The 26918-nt window shown below is 36.1% G+C and overlaps 1 protein-coding gene and 1 non-coding gene across 3 annotated transcripts in view; both read left to right on the top strand.

Annotated features, from left to right (window-relative positions):
• Window positions 1-26918, top strand: part of LOC103002701 (MOB-like protein phocein) — a 44380-nt gene that overhangs the window by 14708 nt on the left and 2754 nt on the right. For both annotated transcript variants that reach the window (XM_057551914.1, XM_057551913.1), the window contains 5 exons: window positions 2614-2676; window positions 11586-11686; window positions 15531-15573; window positions 15768-15854; window positions 25858-25937. In XM_057551914.1, the coding sequence (XP_057407897.1) occupies window positions 2614-2676; window positions 11586-11686; window positions 15531-15573; window positions 15768-15854; window positions 25858-25937 (374 nt within the window). The remainder of the gene's footprint in view (window positions 1-2613; window positions 2677-11585; window positions 11687-15530; window positions 15574-15767; window positions 15855-25857; window positions 25938-26918) is intronic.
• LOC114238896 (U4 spliceosomal RNA) lies at window positions 3334-3475 on the top strand. Its single transcript, XR_003624142.2, has one exon. It is a non-coding gene; the product is annotated as a U4 spliceosomal RNA (small nuclear RNA).

Consider the following 26918-nt stretch of genomic DNA (forward strand, 5'->3'; position numbering starts at 1 on the left):
AAATGTAATTTTAAAGAAAAAGAGATGGAGGGGGAGGAAACCAGAAACAACCGTGGAGCTATGACAGTATGCCAGAGAATACATTTTAATATCTTGCACAAAATTTTGGAAAGGGAGTTCTTTCAAAGGGAAGTTTTAGATCCGGACAGCTTCCTAGATGCATGTCACGGAAAAGGAAACTGAAGCCCAGAAATTAGACTGCATTTGCTCAAGGTTGCACAGTCTCCAGATACGATTCTTAGTTCATTAGTGACCTTGTCTTTTTAACAAGTTGCTTCTAGTACTGAATTTTACAGTTTAGTTGGGAAGCCTTTTTTTATAGTCACATGTGTCAGTTCTACTGGCAATTTTGTGGTCATACTACTCGGAATTTATAGATTATTTATGCTTTTACTGTTTCTAAAGTTTCTTTCTTTATAAATGATCTTTTCTCAGATACCTTTAATTCTTTTTCTGTGGTAACATTATTTCTGATTCTTTTAAGTGATCAACTTTTATGTTTTTAAATTCAGAAATGGACTTTTGTACTCACATTCTGAGACTCATCCATTTTTACTTATTCAAAAGTTCTTAATTTTGAAAGGTTAGAGTCATAGATTTTAACTCAGTATTGTAACACACCTGTTTGCTGTGTTGTTATGAGTAAGTCACCTATAAGAAAACTCCTTTGCTTTTTTCCAGATTGTCATAGATCAAGGTTGTTAAATAAAATGTATTAGAAAAGGTTAGGATTAAAAAAAACAGGACTACTTAAGCAGCATTCTGTCATATCCCTTGTCTATCACACTGATTTCCTTCAGTGAAAGGGGTCTATTCTAAAATGATTTATTTAGAACTATAATAGAGTAGGTAGAGTATCTTTCTCCTTTTTTTTTTTTAATTGGTTAGATTGGGTTATAAGCACAAAGTTGGTTTTCAGTAAACGTTTAACTGAATTAGATGAGAATGTTCATTAGGCTGGATTTTTGGCTCCTGGTTTTTTTTAAAAATATTTATTTATTTATTTATTTGGTTGTGCCAGGTGTTAGTTGTGGCAGGCAAGTTCCTTAGTTGCAGCTCGCTGGCTCCTTAGTTGTGGCATGTGAATTCTTAGTTACGGCTTGCATGTGGGATCTAGTTCCCTGACCAGGGATTGAACCCAGGCCCCCTGCACTGGGAGCACGGAGTCTTAACCAGTGTGCCACCAGGGAAGTCCCTTGGCTCCTCTTTTAAGTGTTTAAAGTATATCACAGTTATGATGAAGCAAAGCATTTAATTTCCAATTAACTTTTTTACATCTTTTCTGTGTATCACTATATGTGTTTTCTAATATTTTAAAAACAAAATATTCTACAAACTATCTTTTTTTTTTTTTTTTTTAAACGAAAGAATAGGCAAAGCGTATTGATAGAAACATTTTTCACTACAAATCAGAAAGGAAGAATTTAAAAACTACTTTCTGGTGATATGTAGATGATGTCTAGGAAAAGACATCCTAGAACAATTTCCAGAAAGTTTTTATTTCTTGACATTTTAAAATAAAGTTCATTTTCATTCAGATAAGGCAACTATTAAAAGATATGAAATGCTTAAGACACTTAAAAAGGTATACCATGCCCATCACCTACTCTCAGAACTAGGACATTACTAATATAGTTAAATCCCTCTGTATCACATTCTTCTGTCTTCTGCCCACTCCCAGCCAGTAATGGTGATTATCATTCCTTTTCTTTCCTTTATACTTTTATTATATATGCATTATATTCATAAGTATGTTTTGCACTTTCTTAAACTTTTATTCATATGGTATCATGCACTGTATTCTGCAGTTTGCTCCAATTTTTGCTCATGGCCTTTGGAGACTTAATCCATGTTGATCGATACAGGGTTATGGATTGTTGGTTTACTACTACCTTTTCCCAGACATTTATTGAGTACCTACAATGCGTTGGACATTGTGCACCTACGAGGGATATACTTCAGCCGTCAAATGGAAAGGTTCTTAACCACTTAGGGGAACGTCTATGAACTGAACTATCTATAGAGAAATTCAGAACCAGTGCAAAGTGATCCACAGAAATATTCCCCTTAAGAGAAGATTGTTCTGTTTAGATGACTACTTTTGATGGAGCTCATATTTTGATTTAGAAATTTAAGACACCATTTGGAATTGGAATTATAATTTATAATGTCTGTCTTAAATAATATTTATGGAGTAGTAACTACTACTAACTGTAGCTATTCTCTTTGGGTAAAACCTGATTCAGTTTTTTACTGCCTGGAGATTTTTTTTTTCAGTATAACTTTTAGAAAAATATTTAACTATCATAAACAAAAAAGTGATAGACTTATCAATTAAGTAATACATGAGAGGTTTATGGGAGCCATATTTGAGGGATTTGTGACTGAAAAAAGTATAGCTTATAGTTCAATTAAATAAAATCTTGGTGTTCATTTAAAACATTGAATAAATTCCTTTAACTTATTCACTAATAATCACATTGTTTACCATATGAGGGCTTTTCTTCTCTGGTATAACTTCGGATCTTTATTAAGAATTGAAGTTAATCGTAATAGTATTGCATCTTCTTTGTAACTTTGTACATGCTTTAATCATTAAATTTTTTTTTATAGGATTTCTATAATTGGCCTGATGAATCCTTTGATGAAATGGACAGTACACTAGCTGTTCAGCAGGTAATAACAATAGTTACTTTTGCAACTCTAATAACCTGAGCATTTTTTTTCCTTTGGCATAGTTAAATATTCCTGTAACTTTTAGCACAAACCAGAATCCATGGAATTAATGGGATACCTGTTTGAAACTTTTATCAAACCTCATTTTAAGATGGCATATTAGGACTTCCCTGGTGGCACAGTGCTTAAGAATCTGCCTGCCAATGCAGGGGACACGGGTTCGAGCCCTGGTCCGGGAAGATCCCACATGCCGCAGAGCAACTAAGCCTGTGTGCCACAACTACTGAGCCTGCGCTCTACAGCCCGCGAGCCACAACTACTGAAGCCCACGTGCCTAGAGCCAGTGCCCCACAACACGAGTAGCCACCTCAATGAGAAGCTTGTGCACTGCATCGAAGAGTAGCCCCCGCTCACTGCAGCTAGAGGAAGCCCGTGCACAGCAATGAAGACCCAACACAGCCATAAATAAATAGATAAATAAATTTATTTTTTAAAAAAAAGAATGTATTGTTCAATCAGGAAATATTTAATGGGCTAGCAAAGAGATAGGCCTTGTGGAGGATACAGAAATATAAACCTGGAGCTCTATGCCTGGAAATTGGCAAAAATTAAGAGGAAAAATGTGCACATATTTTTCCCTTTAAAAGTAGAGTTTTGAGCTTTGCGCAGTGGCAGTATCGTAGCCAATGAGGTTTATCCAAGGCACGATTATTGCTAATTGAAAAGTAGAGTTTTGTCCTGATACTTCATTGAATTCGTTTATTAGTCCTAACAATTTTTTTGTGGAATCTTTTGGGTTTTCTACATGTGAGATTATTTCATGTGCAAACAGCTAAATTTACTTCTTTTCCAGTCTGGATGCCTTTTATTTCTTTTCCTTGCCTAATTGCTCTGGCTGGAATTTGCAGTAGTATTTTGAATAGACATGGCAACAGCAGGCATCCTTATCTTGTGCCTGATCTTAGCAGAAAGCTTTCAGTCTTCCACGTTGAGTATGATGTTTGCTGTAGGTTTTTCATATTTGGCCTTTATTATGTTGAGTTAGTTTCTTCTTATTTCTGGTTTGTCGAGTGTTTTTATCATAAAAAGGTGTTGAATTTTGTCATATACTTTTTCTGCACCAATTGAGATGACTGTGTATTTTTTTTTCCTTCATTCTGTTAACATGGTGTATTGATCAATTTTTGTATGTTGAACCATCCTTGCATTCTAGGAATAAATCCCATTTGATCATGGTGTATAATTTTAATTTGCTGCTGAATTTGGTTTGCTAGGATTTTTGCATCAGTGTTCATAAGGGATATTGGTTTCTAGTTTTCTTAGAGTATCTTTGTCTGGCTTTGGTATTAAGAATGCTGCTGTAGTGGAGTTAGGAAGTATGCCCTTCTCTTCAATTTTTTGGAAGAGTTTGAGAAGGATTGATGTTAGTTCTTTAAATATTTAGTAAAATTCACCAGTGAAACCGTCAGGTCCAGGGCTTTTCTTTGGTCGCACAACATTGTGAATACAAGTAAGCCACAGAACCGTACACTTAAAAATGGTTAAAATGACTAACCTTTCCACATTGAATGGTTTTGGTACCCTTGTCAAAAATTCATTGGACTGTATATGTGAGGGTTTATTTCTAGTTTCTCTTTTCAGTTCCATTGGTTTATATGTGTATCTATCTTTATGTCAGTACCACACTGTTTTGTTGTTGTTGTTGTTTTTTGGCCGCACAGTGTGGGGGAATCTTAGTTCCCCAAACCAGGAATTGAACCCGTGCCCCCTGCAGTGGAAGCTCAGAGTCCTAACCACTGGACCGCCAGCGAATTCCCAGTACCACACTATTTCGACTACTATAGCTTTGTAGTAAGTCTTGAAATTGGGAGGTCTGCATCCTCCAACTTATGTTATCTTCTTTTTTTTTTTTAATTTATTTATTTTTGGCTGCATTGGGTCTTTGTTGGGCTTTCTCTAGATGCAGTGTGCAGGGGCTACTCTTCCTTGCAGTGCACAGGCTTCTCATTGTGGTGGCTTCTCTTCTTGCGGAGCACGGGCTCCAGGTGCGCAGGCTTCAGTAGTTGTTGCTCCCTGGTTCTAGAGCGCAGGCTCAGTAGTTGTGGCGCACGGGCTTAGTTGCTCCACGGCATTTGGGATCTTCCCGGACCAGGGATCAAACCCTTGTCCCCTGCATTGGCAGGCCGATTCTCAACCACTGCGCCACTAGGGAAGCCCCCAACTTATGTTTTCTTTTCAAGATTATTTTGGCTATTTGGTGCCCCTTGCAATTACATATAAATTTGAGAATCAGCTTTTCCATTTCTACAAAAAAGACTGTTGGAATTTTGATAGAGATTGCACAGAATCTGTAGATTGCTTTAGGTTATGCAAGTTTTGAAGTTTTCAGTATGCAAGTATTTAATCTCCTGATTTAAACTTATTCCTAGGTATTTTATTCTTTCAGATACTGTTGTAGATGGAGTTGCTTTCTTTTTTTTCTAATTTTTATTATTATTTTTTATTGAAGTAGAGTTGATTTGCAATGTTTCAGGTGTACAGCAAGGTGATTTAGTTATATATAGATGTAGATATATCAATATATAGGAGTTCCTTTCTTAATTTTCTTTTTGAATTGTTCATTGACGGTGTATAGAAACACAACTGATTTTTGTATTTTGATCTTGTATCCTGCTACTTCACTGAATTCACTTCTTAGCTTTATGAGCTTTCCTGTGGATTCTTTGGGATTTCTCTATATAGGATCATGTCATCTGTGCTATTTATTTATTTATTTACTGTCTAATTGTTCTCACTGGTATTTAAGTACAGTATTGAATAGCAGTGGTGAAAACAGGCATCCTTGGCTCATTTATGTTTTTTTTTTTTCTTTTTTGGGGGGCCATGCTGTGTGGCTTGCAGGATCTTAGTTCCCCGACCAAGGATTGAACCCAGGCCATTGGCAGTGAAAGCATAGAGTCCTAACCACTGGACCATCAGGGAATTCCCTTATTTCTGATTTTAGAGGGAAACCTTTCAGTCTTTCACCATTGAGTATGAGTAACATCATACCTGTGGGTTTTTCAAAATGCCCTTCATCATATTGAGGAAGTTCTTTCATATACCTAGTTTTCTGTGTTTTTGTCGTGAAGGGTGTTGGATTTTGTCAGATGACTTTTCTGCATTAATTGAGATACTTGTGTGTTTTTTTCTCTGTATATTAATGTAGTGTATTACATTGGTTAATATATTTTTTTTTAATGTTGGACTACCTTTCATTCCTTGCAGCTTTCTTTTGATTCATATTTGTATGGTATATGTTTTTTCCATCCTTTTACTTTTAACCTACCTATATCATTATATTTGAAGTAAGTTTCTTATAAACAGTATAGTTGGGTCATATTTCTTTGTTCTTTCTGACAATCCTTATCTTTTAACTGGTATATTTAGGCCATTTAATATTAATATGGTTATTGATAGATATGTTTAGATTTAGAATTACCATTTTATTACTTGTTTTTAGTTTCCTCTTTCTTTTCTGTTTCCTTTTTCTGCCTTTTTAAGGGTTATTAGAGCACTTTTAGTATTCTATTTTAATTCTAATTTTGATTGTATCATATAATTTTTTTGATGATTGCTCTAGAGATTACTAAGTTCATGCTTAACTTTTCACAGTCTATTTAGAGTCAATATTTTACTGCTTCAATTGAAATGTAGAAACTATTATCATTTGGACCATTTTACTCTCCTCCTTTGTGCTTTAGTTATCTATATTACTTCTACATACATTGAAAACCCCACAATATTATAGACAATATTGTATTTTTTGCTTGAATCTGCCAAACATATTTTAAAGATCAAGAGAAGAATGGTCTAATATATATTTATACCCAGATATTAATATAATTGCTGTTGCTCCTGATAGTCTAAGTTTCTTTCTGGTATTATTTTTTTCCGTCTAACTGAAGAACTTCCTTTAGCAGTTCTTTTAGAGCTGTCTGCTGGCTAGGAATTCTCCTTAGCTTTCTTTCTTTTTTTTTTTTTTTTTAATTTTTAAATTTAATTTTATTTATTTTTTTATACAGCAGCTTCTTATTAGTTATCTATTTTATACATATTAGTGTTATATGTCAATCCCAATCTCCCAATTCATCCCACCACAACGACCCCCCCGCCACTTTCCCCACTTGGTGTCCATACGTTTGTTCTCTACATCTGTGTCTCTGTTTCTGCCCTGCAAACTGGTTCATCTGTACCATTTTTCTAGGTTCCACATATATGCGTTAATATACGACATTTGTTTTTCTCTTTCTGACTTACTTCACTCTGTATGACAGTCTCTAGATCCATCCACATCTCTACAAATGACCAAATTTCATTCCCTTTTATGACTGAGTAATATTCCATTGTATATATGTACCACATCTTCTTTATCCATTTGTCTGTCGATGGGCATTTAGGTTCCTTCCATGACCTGGCTATTGTAAATAGTGCTGCAATGAACAATGGGGTGCATGTGTATTTTTGAATTATGGTTTTCTCTGGGTATATGCCCAGTAGTGGGATTGCTCGATCATATGGTAATTCTATTTTAAGTTATTTAAGGAACCTCCATACTGTTCTCCATAGTGGCTGTATCAATTTACATTCCCACCAGCAGTGCAAGAGGGTTCTTTTTTCTCCACACCCTCTGCAGCATTTATTGTTTGTAGATTTTCTGATGATGCTCATTCTAATTGGTGTGAGGTGATACCTCACTGTAGTTTTGATTTGCATTTCTCTAATAATTAGTGATGTTGGGCAGCTTTTCATGTGCTTCTTGGCCATCTGTATGTCTTTTTTGGAGAAATGTCTATTTAGGTCTTCTGCCCATTTTTGGATTGGGTTGTTTGTTTTTTTAATGTTGAGCTGCATGAGCTGTTTATATATTTTGGAGATTAATCCTTTGTCCATTGATTCATTTGCAAATATTTTCCCCCCTTCTGAGGGTTGTCTTTTCGTCTTGTTTGTAGTTTCCTTTGCTTTGCAAAAGCTTTTAAGTTTCACTAGGTCTCATTTGTTTTTGTTTTTATTTCCATTACTCTAGGAGGTGGATCAAAAAAGATCTTGCTGTGATTTATGTCAGTGTTCTTCCTATGTTTTCCTCTAAGAGTTTTATAGTGTCCGGTCTTACATTTAGATCTCTAATCCATTTTGAGTTTATTTTTGTGTATGGTGTTAGGGAGTGTTCTAATTTCATTCTTTTACATGTAGCCGTCCAGTTTTCCCAGCATCACTTACTGAAGAGACTGTCTTTTCTCCATTATATATCCTTGCCTCCTTTGTCATAGATTAATTGACCATAGGTGTGTGGGTTTATCTCTGGGCTTTCAATCCTGTTCCATTGATCTATATTTATGTTTTTGTGCCAGTACCATATTGTCTTGATTACTGTAGCTTTGTAGTATAGTCTGAAGTCACGGAGTCTGATACATCCAGCTCGGTTTTTTTCCCTCAAGATCACTTTGGCTATTCGGGGTCTTTTGTGTCTCCATACAGATTTTAAGATTTTATGTTCTAGCTCTGTAAAAAATGCCACTGGTAATTTGATAGGGATTGCATTGAATCTGTAGATTGCTTTGGATAATATAGTCATTTTCACAATATTGATTCTTCCAATCCAAGAACATGGTATATCTCTTTGTCTGTTTGTGTCATCTTTGATTTCTTTCATCAGTGTCTTACAGTTTTCTGAATACAGGTCTTTTACCTCCTTAGGTAGGTTTATTCCTAGGTATTGTATTCTTTTTGTTGCAATGGTGAATGGGATTGTTGCCTTAATTTCTCTTTCTGATATTTCATTGTTAGTGTATAGGAATGTAAGAGACTTCTGTGCACTAATTTTGTATCCTGCAACTTTACCAAATTCATTGATTAGCTCTAGTAGTTTTCTGGTGGCATCTTTAGGATTCTCTATGTATAGTATCATGTGATCAGCAAACAGTGACAGTTTTACTTCTTCTTTTCCACCTTGTATTCCTTTTATTTCTTTTACTTCTCTGATTGCCATGGCTAGGACTTCAAAACTGTGTTGAATAATAGTGGCAAGCGTGGACATCCTTGTCTTGTTCCTGATCTTAGAGGAAATGCTTTCAGTTTTTCACCATTTAGAATGACATTTGCTGTGGGTTTGTCGTATATGGCCTTTATTATATTGAGGTAGGTTCCCTCTATGCCCACTTTCTGGAGAGTTTTTATCATAAATGGGTGTGGAATTTTGTCAAAAGCTTTTTCTGCATCTATTGAGATGATCATATGGTTTTTATTCTTCATGGTGTATCACATTAATTGATTTGCATATATTGAAGAATCCTTGCATCCCTAGGATAAATCCCACTCATGGTGTATGATCCTTTTTATGTATTGTTGGATTCTGTTTGCTAGTATTTTGTTGAGGATTTTTGCATCTATATTCATCAGTGATATTGGTCTGTAATTTTCTTTTTTTGTAGTATCTTTGTCTGGTGTTGGTATCAGGGCGATGGTGGCCTCATAGAATGAGTTTGGGAGTGTTCCTTCCTCTGCAATTTTTGGAAGAGTTTGAGAAGAATGGGTGTTAGCTCTTCTCTAAATGTTTGATAGAGTTCACCTGTGAAGCCATCTGGTCCTGGACTTTTGTTTGTTGGAAGATTTTTAAGCACAGTTTCAATTTCATGACTTGTGATTGGTCTGTTCATATTTTCTGTTTCTTCCTGGTTCAGTCTTGGAAGGTTATACCTTTCTAAGAATTTGTCCATTCCTTCCAGGTTGTCCATGTTATTGGCATAGAGTTGCTTGTAGTAGTCTCTTAGGATGCTTTGTATTTCTGAGGTGTCTGTTGTAACTTATCCTTTTTCATTTCTAATTTTATTGATTGGAGTCCTCTCCCTCTTTTTCTTGATGAGTCTTGCTAAAGGTTTATCAATTTTGTTTATCTTCTCAAAGAACCAGCTTTTAGTTTTATTGATCTTTGCTATTGTTTTCTTTGTTTGTATTTCATTTATTTCTGCTCTGATCTTTATGATTTCTTTCCTTTGCTAACTTTGGGTTTTGTTTGTTCTTCTTTCTCTTGTTCCTTTAGGTGTAAGGTTAGATTGTTTATTTGAGATTTTTCTTGATTCTTGAGGTAGGCTTGTATAGCTATAAACTTCCCTCTTAGAACTGCTTTTGCTGCATCCCATAGGTTTTGGATCATCGTGTTTTTGTTGTAATTTGTCTCTAGGTATTTTCTGATTTCCTCTTTGATTTCTTCAGTGATCTGTTGGTTATTTAGTAACGTATTGTTTAGCCTCCATGTGTTGTGTTTTTTACGGTTTTTTTCCCTGTAATTGATTTCTAATCTCATAGCATTGTGGTCGGAAAAGATGCTTGATATGATTTGAATTTTCTTAAATTTACCGAGGCTTGATCTGTGGCCCAAGATGTGATCTGTCTTGGAGAATGTACTGTGTGCACTTGAGAAGAAAGTGTAGTCTGCTGTTTTTGGATGGAATGTTCTATAAATATCAGTTAAATTTGGTGTATTGTATCACTTAAAGCTTGTGTTTCCTTATTAATTACCTGTTTGCATGATCTATCCATTGGTGTAAGTGAGGTGTTAAAGTTCCCCACTATTATTGTATTACTGTCGATTTCCTCTTTTATAGCTGTTAGCAGTTGCCTTATGTACTGAGGTGCTCCTATGTTGGGTGCATATATATTTATAACTGTTATATCTTCTTCAGTTGATCCCTTGATCATTACATAATGTCCTTCCTTGTCTCTTGTAACATTCTTTATTTTAAAGCCTATTTTATCTGATATGAGTATTGCTGTTCCAGCGTTTTTTGATTTCTATTTGCATGGAATATCTTTTTCCATCCCCTCACTTTCAGTCTGTATGTGTCCCTAGGTCTGAAGTGGGTCTCTTGTAGACAGCATATATATGGGTCTTGTTTTTGTATCCATTCAGCGAGCCTGTGTCTTTTGGTTGGAGCATTTAATCCATTCACGTTTAAGGTAATTATTGATATGTATGTTCCTGTTACCATTTTCTTAATTGTTATGGGTTTGTTTTTGTAGGTCCTTTTCTTCTCTTGTGTTTCCCACTTAGAGAAGTTCCTTTAGCATTTGTTGTAGAGCTGGTTTGGTGGTGCTGAATTCTCTTAGCTTTTGTTTGTAAAGCTTTTCATTTCTCCATCGAATCTGAATGAGATCCTTGCTGGGTAGAGTAATCTTGGTTGTAGTTTCTTCCCTTTCATCACTTTAAATGTATCATTTAAATATATATAAGCTTCCTGATGGGGGGTACTTGTGGTGGGTAGAGTTGGGTGTTGCTCTGGTGGGCAGAGCTCAGTAAACCTCCTTAGTTTTCTTTCATCTGAAAATATCTTTATCTTCATTCCTGAAGGGTATTTTTGCTAGATACAGAGGTTGACAGTGCTTTTCTTTCAGCACTTTAAACTTGTTCTGCCATTTTCTCCTGTCACCTGTGTTTTCCGGTAAGAAAGCTGCACTCATTTGAATCCTTATTCTATAGGTTGTGTCTCTTTTTTCGCTGGATTCTTCACACACACACACACACACACACACACACACATTCACCCCCACTGGCTTCTTTAGCTTTAGTTTTTGTCAGTTTGATTACTTCTGGGCATGGATTTCTTTGGATTTTCTTGTTTGGTGTTTACTGTGCTTTTTCTTATTGTGGTAAAAAAATATATAACATAAAATTTATCATTTTTGCCATTTTTAAGTGTACGATTCTGTGGCATTAAGTACATTCACATTGTTGTGCAACCATTACCACCTCCATCTCCAGAACTTTTTCATCTTCCCCAACTGAAACTCTGTACCCATTAAACAATAATAAGTCTCAAAAGATTTACCATGTAGTATATTTTAATTAACTGTAATAACTTCTTTGTTTGTAGTATATTCAACAGAATATAAGAGCAGATTGTTCCAATATTGACAAAATTCTTGAACCACCTGAAGGCCAAGATGAAGGTGTATGGAAGTATGAACATTTAAGGTAGGTCTTTATGATGTATCAAAATAGTAATAGTACTCCTAGTAGTAAAAAATAACCTTTAATATTAATGATGATTATGAATCATAAATTAAATTATTTAACTACAGAGCAAAAAGCCAAATTCTAAAGCTTTTATGTTTTCAAGTTATAAAGTGTTCAACATTGTTATTTACTCATGGTTTTCTGTATTTATGGATTTGGGCCTTATTATCTTTTTACACGGTTTTCCTTAATCACATCATTTAATCACAGATGCATTATTTCCATGTACCTACTCATTTCTAATACTTACTACTTACCTACTTTATTTTTCTCTAGAGGTCCTAGTCTAGACTTGGTAGCTGATGAGTTACCTGTTAACTATTGTGAACTTCCAGTCTTTCGTTTGGTAAATGGAGATTAATTATAATCCTGAAGTAAGAAGTTTTAGAGCTTTTCATAATATCCTTTGAATGAGAAAATTGATTTCTAATGAATCATGAGTTAAGTTTAGAAGCAGTTGTATTCTGAAGCTACTAGGTTATTTCTTGAAGTTATAAACTTTCCATTGTAAATTGGAGCTAGGATGAGTTGATAGATTAAAAATAGAGGATGCTGTATGAGATATGTGTTCATCAGAGTTTGTTACTTTGAGTTGATTTTTAAATAATAAGGTGGAGTAGAGATATGACTTTTCCTGAATAAATTAGACTACATTTCCTGTGATGAGTGCCTCAATTTGTAGACAAGGTACTTTTTCTGTTGTTTTGTTTTGATGCTGTAGGCTTGTCTATATTTTGTTAAGACAGTGTCTTGTCATAAACGTTCAGCAGTTTTAGGATGCTGAGACTTCTTTGTAATCTGCCATTTTCTTGGGCAAGTCACTTGACTATTTGATTGAGTTTTGGTTTTTTGTTTTATTTATTTATTTATTTATTTATTTTTGGCTGTATTGGGTCTTCGTTTCTCTGTGAGGGCTTTCTCCTAGTTGTGGCAATCAGGGGCCACTCTTCATCGCGGTGTGCGGGCCTCTCACTATCGCGGCCTCTCTTGTTGCGGAACACAGGCTCAGTAGTTGTGGCTCACGGGCCTAGTTGCTCCGCGGCATGTGGGATCCCCCCAGACCAGGGCTCGAACTCGTGTCCCCTGCATTGGCAGGCAGATTCTCAACCACTGCGCCACCAGGGAAGCCCAATGAAGAGTTCTTGAAAGTATTTTTAGACACTTGTGAACTATTTACCGTAGTTGGATCAATGATTCCTTTTTCCACCATATTCACAAAGTCTCCAAGCATAGCATCATAACCAACTTCTGAGGAACTTTGCAAAATTTTCTCAACTATCAGTGATCCTTCGACACCTGCATTCTTAGCAATGGTCATTGCAGGAATTTTGAGTGCGCCACCAGGGAAGCCCTGTTTTTTTTAAATACATCTCGATGCATGATAATTGAAAGCATGAGTATGTAGATGTTATACCATTCTTATAAATATAGAGAGCACTTTAGTATAATATATCCTCTGTCTTTTTTTAATCAGCTTTGAAAATAACTACTTCCTTACCTATGGGATTAATGATGAAAATAAGCAAGCGTGTTTTTTTCACTGTAAGCATAATTCCTAAAAAGTGAGGGTTCATTTTAATTTACAAGGTTTTTATTTTAGGTCTAAGAAAAACCTTTTCCTCCCTATTTAACTTAGACTATGAAATATGCATTATACAAAACTTGTAAAATCTTTCTTATTCATATTCCATTTGTCCTGGTGCTATTGTTATTACTTCTGGGTTTTTTTTTGATGTTAGCCACCTTTTTGTTTTGTATAATTTATGTATTATATATGACATATATATTCTTTTGTCTCTTTATTATAGTGTATACATCTTTATAGTTAAGCAAGAAGAGTTTTAAAAGCAGTTTGATTTTTTTTTGCATGTGCTTAATGTTACTGATTTGAGGCTTAATACTTGCTGTTACTGATTAATGCAGTTGATTATATTATGATGTTAATGGGAATTGAAGCATGACCTCAGTCAAATCTCCCACTACTCCCTACTGAATATTTGTAATTAGGAAAAGATGCCCCTTCCTCTGGGTGGCTGCAATCCCATGCTAGTATGCATGGCTTAGTGACTAGAGTGTAGACTAGATTTCAGCTCTGGTTTGTCTTTTCAGCTGCATAACTATGTGTGTTAGTCCTATACTGAATTAACTTGAAGCTGTTAGGTTTGCACTATTTGCCACAGATTGTACCTGTAGCATTGCCAAGTCAGTTAGCTTAATTTTCCTGTTGGCCATAAGTAGGTTGGACTAGATGAGAAACTTGTTTATCACCACCCGTCTTTATTACCACTTAGTAGAAAACAACTCAGAAACACATAACATGCAACTTACAGATATGGGGCAGTAGAGGACTATGTGGTGATTCAGAAATAGTGTTACTTGTATAATCTACGAACAGCATTATTATTAGGCATCTGGAAAGGAAGTACAGTTGTAGACAACTGAAAATTTGACCCTTGTTTTTTAATTTCCTTTTTTCTATTTTAATGTATGTTATAAATAAACAAATAAATAAATATAGTTTTTCTTTCACATATGTGCAGTGTTTTGGGTTTTTTGTTTTTCTTTTGGAACTCTCTTTTATCTTCTAATTATAGGTTTTAGCCTTGCATATTTGCGGAACCAAAGTGTATTCATTTGTTTGATAGGGAAACATAGTGATTAACTAATTTGATAGGTTTTTAGAGGGAACACATTCAGCACTTTGACAACATAAAGTATCTTTATGACATAAAGGATTAATTGTCTTTTCATATCAAATAGCAAGTCTGTCTAAAAATGATCTAAATGTCATGTAATTTGCTCCATTTTTCGTTTATTCAAAAATATTTTTTGAGCACTTAACTATTGTAAGAACAATCCAAGCATTGTTCTAGGCTTTATAATTCTCAGTTTGACAATTTTAGAGGGAAAGTAAATCATGAAAAAATGCCCAAGATCTATTAAGTGGCAAAAAAGCAAGTTATGAAATTGTGTATGATAGGATTCCAATATATTTTAATCTATCGAGAGAAAATCAGATTTGCATGTAAACAATAACTATCTTTCGGGAAGAGGTCATGGAAGTACGGAGAACTTTCCTGTTTTATATTTTGTATTTGGTCCTGTTTGGAGTTTTTAGAAGGAGCATGTTGTTTGTAATCAGAATAAAACCTGTATAATATATAGGAATATAAAACGTCTAGTCTTTCTTCTGATTATCTGTATACAGATATGTACACACACATGAATTTTTACATAACTGGAATCTTACTGTGAATATAAGTATATATCCTTTGTATGTTTATGTAATACCAACATTTCACTACTCTCCAATTGCTAATCATTTATAATGTTTCAAAGAAATTTTTTATGTATATAGTTTCAGTGAACATCTTTGTACATATGTCTGCATTGCAGTTCTGATTATTTCATTAGAATAGATTCTTAGGAGAATGACTTAGTTAAAAAATATACACTTTGTAAAAAAAAAAATATATATATATATATATATATACACTTTGTAAGGGTCTTGGTAAATATTTTCAAAGTGTTTCTCAGAAAAATTGTACCAATTTCCAGTGTGTAACAGTAATCAACTCACTGAACTCTGATATTGACCATTATTGTTAGGGTTGTTAGTTTTGGGTTTTGTTTACTAATGTGTATGTTTTTGTAAAGAATGTGCCATGTAAGTTCAGGTGGTGTTGATAATGATGATGAGGGAGGACGGATGGTACTGATGGGATTCTGTTTTTACAATTAATATTCTAAAAATAATATGGAGGCTAGATAAGACTTTTCATTTATATATTTACATTTTTAGGCAATTCTGTCTTGAGCTAAATGGACTTGCTGTCAAACTTCAGGTAATATTTTCTTTAAGTTAAAGCTATAATTGAACGTTCTGATTTTTTTTCTGTTTTTGTAAATTAATGTGCTTACAAAGACACAAATTTTTAATTTATTTACATGAAATGAATTTTACATGAAATGTAGCAACTCAAATGATAAACTTTTTCATTATTATTTTACATATTAATAAATGTAACTATTTTAACAGAGTGAATGCCATCCAGATACATGCACTCAGATGACAGCAACTGAACAATGGATTTTTCTTTGTGCAGCTCATAAAACACCAAAAGAGGTGAGAATTTATGAAATAGAATGACTAATAAAATCATCATAACCTAAATCTCTTTAAGATAGTGGTAGACAAATTTTTTGTTTTTAGGTCACTGTTTATTTTGCCCTTTGGTTTAGAGTTCTTTGCTGCAAGGTCATTGGTACAGTGCTACTTTAGGGTTTCTTTTTTTTTTTTTTAACTTTTTTTTTTTTAAACTTTTTTATTTATTTATTTAATTTATTTACGGCTGTGTTGGGTCTTCGTTTCTGTGCGAGGGCTTTCTCTAGTTGCGGCAAGTGGGGGGCCACTCTTCATCGCGGTGCGCAGGCCTCTCATTATCGCGGCCTCTCTTGTTGCGGAGCACAGGCTCCAGACGCGCAGGCTCAGTAATTGTGGCTCACGGGCCTAGCTGCTCCGCGGCATGTGGGATCTTCCCAGACCAGGGCTTGAACCTGTGTCCCCTGCATTGGCAGGCAGATTCTCAACCACTGCACCACCAGGGAAGCCCTAGGGTTTCTTGTGATTAGTATCTTTTTAAAAAATTTAATTGAAATTATCATTGACCTACACTGTGTTAGTTTCAGGTGTATGACGTAGTGATTCGATATTTCTGTACATTACAAAATGATCACCATGATAAGTTTAGTTACCATCTGTCACCATACAAAATTATTACAATATTATTGAGAGTATTCTTCATGTTGTACATTTCATCAGTGTGACTCATTCATTTTGTAACTGGAAGTTTATACCTCTTAATCTTCCTTACCTATTTCACTCCTCCTACCTTCCCTCTGGCAACCACCTTTGTTCTCTATGTCTATGACTCTGCTTCTGTTTTGTTGTTTGTTCATTTGTTTTCTAGAATCCACGTATAAGTGAAATCATATGGTATTTGTCTTTCTCTGAGTTATTTCACTTAGCTTAATAGCCTCTAGGTCCATCCATGTTGTCACAGATGGCAAATTTTCATTCTTTTTTATGCCAGTGTGTATACATACCACGTATTCCTTATCTTTTCATCTAATCAGTGGACACTTAAGTTGCTTCCATATCTTGGCTACTGTAAATAATGCTGCAGTGAACATGGGGGTGCATATATCTGTTCGAATTAGTGTTTTTGTTTTCTTTGGAAAAGCACCCAGGAGTGGAATTGCTGCCTCATATGGCAGTTCCATTTTTAATGTTTTAAGGAACTGCCATCCTGTTTTCCATAGTGGTACCAATTTACATTCCCTCCAACAGTGCGTGAGAGTTCCCATTTCTCCTCATCAGTACTTATTTGTTGTCTTTTTTTTTTAAGTCTTTTTTTTAAACTTTTTATTTTATATTGGAATATAGCCAATTGTGTCTTTTTGATAATAGTCATTTTTTAAAATATTTATTTATTTATTTTTGGCTGCGTTGGGTTTTCGTTGCTGTGCGCGGGCTTTCTCTAGTTGCAGCAAGTGGGGGCTACTTCGTTGCAGTGTGTGGGCTTCTCATTGTGGTGGCTTCTCTTGTTGCAGAGCACGGGCTCTAGGCACACAGGCTTCAGGAGTTGTGGCACGTGGGCTCAGTAGTTGTGGCTCACGGGCTCCAGAGTGCAGGCTCAGTAGTTGTGGTGCACGGGCTTAGTTGCTCTGCGGCATGTGGGATCTTCCCAGACCAGGGCTTGAACCCATGTCCCCTGCGTTGGCAGGTGGATTCTTAACCACTGCACCACCAGGGAAGCCTGATAATAGTCTTTTTTAAAATATTTATTTACTTATTTATTTTTTGGCTGCATTGGGTCTTAGTTGCAGCAAGTAGGATCATTCGTTGTGGCGCACGGGCTCTTTGTTGCTGTGTGCGGGCTTCTCTCTAGTTGTGGTGCACAGGCTCCAGAGTGTGTGGGCTCAGTAGTTGCGGCATGTGAGCTCTCTAGTTGTGGCATGCGGGCTCCAGAGCGCACGAGCTCTGTAGTTGTGGTGTGTGGGCTCCAGAGCACGTGGGCTCTGTAGTTGTGGTGGCGGGCTTAGTTGCCCCATGGCACGTGGGATCTTAGTTCCCCAACCAGGGATTGAACCGGCATCCCCTGCATTGCAAGATGGATTCTCAACCACTGGACCACCTGGGAAGTCCCCAATAATAGTCTTTTGGCAAGTGTGAGTTGGTATCTCATTGTGGTTTGATTTGCATTTCCCTGACGATTAGTGATGTTGAGTATCTTTTCCTGTGTCTGTTGGCTATCTGTATGTCTTCTTTGGGAAAATGTCTATTCAGATCTTCTGCCCATTTTTTAATCTGGTTGTCAAAGAGTGTATTGCCTATGTTTTCTTCTAGGAGTTTTATGGTTTCCCACCTCACATTTAAGTCTTAAATACAGTTTGAGTTTAGTTTTGTATATGGTGTGAGAAAGTAATCCAGTTTGACTCTTTTGTACGTAGCTGTCCAGTTTTTCCAGCACCATTTACTGAAGAGGCTCTCTTTTCCCCATTATATATTGCCTCCTTTGTAATAGATAATTGACCATGTAAGAGTGGGCTCTCTATTTTGTTTCATTGATCTATATGTCTGTTTTTGTGCCAGTACCATACTGTTTTCATTACTGTTGCTTTGTAGTATAGATTCAAATCAGGGTACGTGATATCTCCAGCTTTGTTGTTCTTTCTTAAGATCGTTTTAGCTATTTGGGGTCTTTTGTGTTTCCATACAAATTTTAAAATTATTTGTTTTAGTTCTGTGAAAAATGCCGTAGGTATTTTGATAAGGATTACGTTGAATATGTAGATTGCCTTGGGTAGTACAGTCATTTTAACAGTAATAATTCTTACTGTCCATGAACACAGTGTATCTTTCCATTTGTTTGTATAGTATCATTTTTCATAATTGGACAATTGAATGGGCTAGAACTTATGATTCACTGGCTATGACAGAATAACACCTGTCATATGGTGTGTAATGGATGAGATGCACCAGTTCAGATTTTTGGTTTAGTCTTAATTTCTTTTGATAGGAATAACTGTTGGTGATTACTAGTTGATTCTTAGTCTGTCAAGTAGAAATGTTACTTTTGAACTTTATAGGTCAATATTTTTTCTCTACATTTCATTAATATTTCTTACTACTTATTTGAAACCTACCATAATGATTTTCCTCTCCATAATTGGTCTTACCTTGAAAAACTTATTCATGTTATTTTCTCCTTATTTAGTTTTTGTCAAGGTGAGAGTATAAGAAGTAGCAATTTTTAGAGAACATTTTTTGTTTTAAATAATTCCTTCATGTTATCTAACACCTAGTACACATTCAGTTTTCCTTAGTTGTCTCAAAAATGTCATTTACAACTGGTTTGTTTAAACTATGCATTGCATTTCCCTTTATCTGCATTCTCTTTTAATCTGTAGTAATTAGTTTTTGCTTGACATTGACTCATCGAAAATAGTTAAGTTAGGCCTGTGCTGTAGGATTATAGACCTTTAAGTGATCATTATGTTGACAGACCTCTAAGGCTTAAAGACAGGTAATTCTCTAGTTGGAAAATCAGTATTTGATGTTCTTTTGTTTGAAAAGGCAAATTCTCCAAAATAAGAAGTATCTGATACCTGTCTAAGCTAGTAGTACTTATTTTTTAAGACTGACTTCACTCATGGTGTTACTTTTTTTGAGTTAATAAATTGAAGCAGTGTAGCAGTTAATAAATTGAAGCAGGTTGTGTATCATTCTACATCTGGGAAAATCATAGCAGTTTCATTGATAATTCACTGAAATTGGCTACGTAGTATAGTAAATGATGTGATAATTCCAATTAGGAAACTGAATCCATAAAGCTAGTTTCATTTTGGCAAATAGTAAAGATGCATTATTCTCTATTTATTTATTTTCTAAATAAATTTATTTATTTATTTATTTTTGGCTGTGTTGGGTCTTCGTTGCTGTGTGCGGGCTTTCTCTAGCTGCAGCGAGCAGGGGCTCCTGTTCATTGCGGTGCACGGGCTTCTCATTGCGGTGGCTTCTCTTGTTGTGGAGCATGGGCTCTAGGCGCGCAGGCTTCAGTAGTTGTGGCACGTGGGCTCTAGAGCGCAGGCTCAGTAGTTGTGGCACATGGGCTTAGTTGCTCCGCGGCATGTGGGATCTTCCCGGACCACAGCTCGAACCCATGTCCCCTGTATTGGCAGGCGGATTCTTAACCACTGCACCACCAGGGAAGTCCCTATTCTCACTTAAGAGTAGAAAAGCCATCCAGTTTGTGATGTATTGTGAAATTTATATATACTGTCATTACCACATCCACTTTTTTCTTGAGTAATGTTAAATGTAAGATAGGATAATCATCAGCATTAGATCCTGTGAAGAGTCTTAAAAGTGCAATATTGCAGGGAATTCCCCGGCCGCCCAGTGGTTAGGACTCCGCACTCTCACTGCCGAGGGCCGGGGTTCAATCCCTGGTCAGGGATTGAACCGACACAAGCCACGCAGTGCAGCCAAATAAAAAGTGCAACATTGCTTGGTGAAGACCAGCTCTGCTAGATTGTCCATGTTTCAAGGGAGGCTGATAGTATAATTTCCAAGGGGTAGCTATATGGGATGGGATTACTGTAAAAATACAAACAAAGAAAATCTTGAAAGGATACTTTTTTAATTCTTTTGGAATAATTGTGCATAGTTAGAAAATAATAGCAACTGACAGATTAGTAGCTAAGAAAGTTGCTCTTATGAATTAAAAGCACTGGCAGATTCTGAAGTGGAAGAGGCAGAGTAGTCAGCACGAGTGATGATTTATGCAAGGTCCTTGAGAGTTAAAGAGAGGCATTGCAGCAAATAGAGTTAACTGTACAAATAGTGATTGTGATGAAGATTGTAACTTGTTATTATATGTTAGCCCTTTCAGTCACATGCAGATTGTGATTACTTGCAGTAGCATTATGAATATATATTTGGTAAAATATAATTTATAAAAGCTTGAACACATTCCTTACTATTCTGTAACGTACTATATTTTGCCAACTTTTTGCTGTTACGTATGATGCAGAGTAGGATCGGTTAACTGAGAATTAATTGGGGGAGGTGGAGGGAAGCAGCTAAAACAAGGCAAAACTCTTCCTCTAATTCCAAAAAATCCCAGAAAAAATTCAGAAACCAATTGAATATGTAAAGTTATGCTGTCTGATACAGTAGCCATGAAACACGTGTCTGTGGAGCATTTCATATGGGTAGTCCAAATTGAGATATGCTTTAAGTGTAAAATACATACCGATTTCAAAGACTTAGTACAAAAAGATAGTGTAAAATATTTCACTGAGAGACAACTGGATATCTACATACAAAAGAATGAATTTAGACCCCTACCTCACACTGTATACAAAAATTAGCTCATAATGGATCAAAGTCCTAAATGTAAGAGCTAAAATTATAAAACTCTTAGGAAAAAACATAGGTATAAATTTTCATGACCTTGGACTAGACAGTGATTTCTTAGATATGACACCAAAAGCACAGAAGTGGAAGAAGATATCTATAGATGTCAGATTTCATCAAAATTAAAAATGATTACGCTTTAAAGGACACTGTCAAGAAAGTGAAAAGACAGTGTACATAATGAGAGAAAATATTTTTGTAAATCATATCTCTGATAAGGGTCTAGTATCCAGAACTATTATGAAACAGCTAAAAGGCAACCTAATTTTAAAATGAGCAAAGGGTTTTTTTTTCCTGGCCGCGCAACATGGCTTGTGGAATCTCAGTTCCCCGACCAGGGATTGAATCCGGGCTCACGGCAGTGAAAGTACCGAGTCCTAATGACTGGCCTGCAAGGGAAGTCCCTAAAATGAGCAAAGGATTTGAATGGATGTTTCTCCAAAGAAGATATACAAATGGTCAATGAGCACATGAAAGGTGCTCAGCATCATTAGTCATTAGGTTAAATGCATATCAAAACCACAGTGAGAATGGATAAACAAAATGTGGTGTATATATATATACCATGGAATATTATTCAGCCATAAAGGGAGTGAAGTTCTGATACATGCTACAACATGAATGAACTTTGAGGACATTATGCTGAGTAAAATAAGCCAGACAGAGAAGGACAGTTATTGTATGATTTCACTTGTATGAAATATCTAGAAAGGGCAAATTCATAGAGACTGAAAGTAGTTTAGAGGTTGCCAGGGTCTGGGGGTTGGGAATGTGGGGAAGTTATCGCTTAATGGTTATAGTTTCTGTTTGGGATGATGAAAAACCTTTGGATGAAAACAGATAGTGTAGATGGTTGCACAATGGTGAATGTAATTAATGCCACTGAATTGTACATTTAAAAATGGCAAATTTTATATTTTACCACAATTGTTTTTTAATGGAAAAAAAAGACACACCCCTACAATGGCATACACTTCACCCACTAGAATGACTAAAATATAAAAAGACAAATAATAACAAGTGTTGGCCAGGATGTGGAGAAAGTGGAACCCTTATACATGCTGATGGGTATGTAAAATACTGTAGCCATTTTGGAAAACAGTTTGAAAGTTCCTCAAAATAATAAGTGTAGAGTTACTGTATGACTTATCAGTTCTACTCCTAGGTACACACCCAGAAGAAATGAGAACATATATCCACACAACACTTGTGTACTAATGGTCACAGTCACATTATTCACAATAACCAAAAATGGAAACAACCAAGTTTCCATCAACTGATGAGTAAATAAACAACATGGTATATGCATACAACGGATTATTATTTAACCTTAAAAAAGAATGAATTCTATAGAGGGAGAAACATATTTTATATATATTAAAAACAAAGTCAAAAAGGTTTTGAATTAAGAAAAGAAAGTAATGAAGTACTAATTCATGCTGCACTATTGATGAGCCTTGAAAACACGCTGAGTGACACAAAAGCCCACATTCTATTCCATTTTTTAGGAAATATCCAGAATAGGTAAATTCAAAGAAGAAAAAAAGTAGATTAGTTGTTGTTTAGGATTAGGGGGAAGGGAGAAGGAGAAGTGACTGCTAACTAGTACTGGGTTTCTTTTGGGGGTGATGAAAATGATCTGGAATGTAGTTGATAATGGTTGCACAGTTTTCTGAATATACTAAAAACTACTGAATTTTACACTTTAAAAGAGAAATTTTTTGTTATGTGAATTATGTCTTTTTTTAAAAAATATACTATTTATTTATTTAGACTGTGCTGGGTCTTAGTTGCAGCATGCAGACTTCTTAGTTGTGGCATGAGGACGTCTTAGTTGCAGCATGTGAACTCTCAGTTGTGGCATGCATGCGGGATCTAGTTCCCTGACCAGGGGTTGACCCCGGGCCCCCTGCATTGGGAGTGCAGAGTCTTACCCACTGGACCACCAGGGAAGTCCCTTATGTGAATTATATCTAATTTAAAAATACCCCACAAAGACCCATTAGCAATTTTCATATCAATTATATGTTAAAATGATAATTTTGGCTATATATATGGAGTTAAATAAAATACATCATTTAAATTAATTTCACCTGTTTCTTTTTACTTTTTTTTTCTTCTTTTTACTTTTAATGTGGATACTAGAATTTTTTTTTTTTAATAAATTTATTTATTTATTTATTGGCTGTGTTGGGTCTTCGTTGCTGCATGTGGGCTTTCTCTAGTTGCGGGAGCGGGGGCTGCTCTTTGTTGCAGTGTGCGGACTTCTCATTGCGGTGGCTTCTCTTTGTTGCGGAGCACAGGCTCTAGGCATGCGGGCTGCAGTAGTTGTGGCACGCAGGCTCAGTAGTTGTGGCTCACGGGCTGTAGAGCGCAGGCTCAGTAGTTGTGGCGCATGGGCTTAGTTGCTCCACGGCATGTGGGATCTTCCCGGACCTGGGCTCGAACCTGTGTCTCCTGCATTGGCAGGCAGATTCTTAACCACTGCGCCACCAGGGAAGTCCCTAGAAATTTTTAAATTAAATATGTAGCTTGCATTATATTTCCATGCTGAATTAAAGGTTGTAAAAGTGTCCCATGGTACACCCAAATGACCAATGTGAATGAGAAACACAGTGACTTGGGATATTTGTTTTTGACCAAGTCACCTGTAATCATATATATGGAGAAAGATACTTTTTTCAGTAAATACTGCTCATGTTCCTATTTTAGGCAATGAATCTACTAGCTGTAAATTCCTGTGGATGTATAGTTAGAAAAATACTTTTTGTTTTTTTTGGTTTAGATAATCTTTATGTATTTGCCATGTACTATACTAAGCCATATTTAGTAGTTACTGCATTTTTAAATACCAGTTTCATTCTCAACAATTGAAAAATATTCTAATTACTGGGTAGAACTAGAGTCATTTTTATTTCTTTCTCTAGTTTATTTTTTCCTTCTTGGTTCCCTGGTTCATTCTCAGTCTTCCTTTCTTTTGATGCTTCTCCCTCTCTGCCCTCAGAAGAACTGAATGAGGAGAATTACTTTACAGTTTTAGTTTTCCTTTAATAGGTTTGCTGATTTGCCATGAGACAAATAGGTTTCATTGTTTCTGATAAATGAAATAGGGTAAGACAGGTTTATTAAAATATAAAGATACTTCAGATTTCATATTAAATTGCAAAGGAAGAAAATTTTTGAGAGAGCTGCTAGATTGGTAACAGGGTACCAGCAACATAATAAGGCATGCTTTTTTTTTTTTTTTTTTTTTACAGATTGATTGATTGATTGCTATGTTGGGTCTTCGTTTCTGTGTGAGGGCTTCCTCTAGTTGCGGCAAGCAGGGGCCACTCCTCATCGCGGTGCGCGGGCCTCTCACCATTGCGGCCTCTCCCGTTGCAGAGCACAGGCTCCAGATGCGCAGGCTCAGTAATTGTGGCTCACGGGCGTAGTTGCTCCACGGCATGTGGGATCCTCCCAGACCAGGGCTCGAACCCGTGTCCCCCACATTAGCAGGCAGACTCTCAACCACTGCGCCAACCAGGGAAGCCCCAAGGCATGCTTTTTAAGATGTAAGGAGGCAGTGATCTCTGGAGGTATTTGTGAAGTGAAGGAGGCTGCTTGGCCACTTGGTTAAGTATAAATCAGTGGACTAGGGCTTCCCTGGTGGTGCAGTGGTTGAGAATCTGCCTGCTAATGCAAGGTACACGGGTTCGAGCCCTGGTCTGGGAGGATCCCACATGCCGCGGAGCAACTAGACCCATGAGCCACAACTACTGAGCCTGTGCAACTGGAGCCTGTGCTCCGCAACAAGAGAGGCCACGACAGTGAGAGGCCTGCGCACCACGATGAAGAGTGGCCCCCGCTCGCCACAACTAGAGAAAGCCCTCGCACAGAAACGAAGACCCAACACAGCCAAAAATTAATTAATTAATTAATTAATTAATTAATTAAATTTAAAAAGGCAGATGCTTGCTTAAAAAAAAAAAATCAGTGGACTAGGAATCAGTGTATCTGGGTTATGGTTTTTAAGTCCTTCTTCCTAACTGTGTCATCTTGCATAAGTCATTGACCAATAGTCAAGGGTAGTCCCTGTTGCTGTGCATCATTCTTCAGGGGTTCTCCCTCTCATGCTTCAGGGTTGGGATATTTGCATGCTTGCTTACTTGAATCTCTGTCGTTACAGAGTCAGCCTCCTCTTAGACAGCATGCCTAAAAAGCAGACTTTCCTAAGTTGGACTGCTTGTTTTTTGAAGTATTCCTTATCTTTGCCTATAGACTTTTAAGATCTGGCAAGAAACCTGTGAATATGCTGCAAACTGATCAGCCTCAGTTTCATCATTTGTAAAGCCAGAGGGTTAGATTAGATAATCAGGTGTTCTTCCCAGCTCTAAGCATTGTTTTCTTCTAGATACAATATCTAGAGTGAGAAATTAGGGGACTGATTCACTTATTTTCTAGAAGCCAGGTATTATAGTTGAAGGGGATAATAAAGCCTTATTTATTGACATAATATTGAATTTTACAGTCATTCTGATATTGTAAGGAACTTTTTCTTAGACTATGCTCAGGGTTTTTGGAATAAGATGCCTAGGTAATAAATATACCTAATTTTAGAGGTAGAGCTCTTTGTTGATGCATTTTTATATCCTTTCTTTTATAGTGTCCTGCTATAGACTATACTAGACACACACTTGATGGTGCTGCATGTCTTCTGAATAGCAATAAATATTTTCCCAGCAGGTAAACAAAACTTTTAAACATGGTGCTAAACTTTTTGAATTTAATTTTAAAGATTGCTGTTTTTAAAACTAAAACTAGTTTGCTTGTTAATACATTGTATTCTTTAAACCGTTTTTTTTTTAACCTATTATATATTTGGCTTGTTCAGAATTATTCAAGTTTTGAAATTAAGATTGTGGTTAAACTAAAGGCATCAGGACTCAGCTCCTGAATCTCACAGGCCAGTTCAGTTCCTGCTGCTGTGCATCATTTTCCAGGGCTCTCCCTTCATGCTTTAGAGTTGGGATATTTACACGCTTGCTTGCTTGAATCTCTGTGGTAGAGAGAGGCATCCTCTTAGCATGCCTAAAGAGCAGACTTTCCTAAGTTGGACTGCTTATATTTTTTTTTTCTAAGTATGTTCTATGTATTTCCAGAGTATTTTTTTAATTGTATAGTTGATTTACAATGTTGTATTAATTACTGCTGTACAGCAAAGTGACTCATTTATACATATATATACATTCTTTTTCATATTCTTTTCCATTATGGTTTATCACAGGATATTGAATATAGTTCACTGTGCTATACAGTAGGACCTTGTTGTTTATCCATTCTATATATACCAGTTTGCATCTGCTAATCCCAAACTCCCAATCCATCCCTCTCCTACTCTCCTCCCCCTTGGCAACCACCAGTCTTTTCTCTGTTGGGACTGCTTATTTTTGAAGGAGTCCTTATCCTTGCCTTCAGATTTTTAAGATCTGAGAGGAAGCCTGTGCATACTGTAATATATTATTGGTGAGGTTTGTGACTGGCCTTTTATTCTATTAAGATATTTGTTACCAGGTGGATAGATTTGGAGACTTTTCCCCAATATCACTAACTTCAAAGGGCTCATATAAAATAGGTAAAAAATAACGGTTTTTGCCTTGGTATCCTATGTACATTTTTTAAAAAATCAGAAATATGTAGGCAGTTTTTATTTCTCACACACACACG

This window comes from Balaenoptera acutorostrata, chromosome 8 (genome assembly GCF_949987535.1).
Source record: "Balaenoptera acutorostrata chromosome 8, mBalAcu1.1, whole genome shotgun sequence".
Taxonomy (NCBI): Eukaryota; Metazoa; Chordata; class Mammalia; order Artiodactyla; family Balaenopteridae; genus Balaenoptera; species Balaenoptera acutorostrata.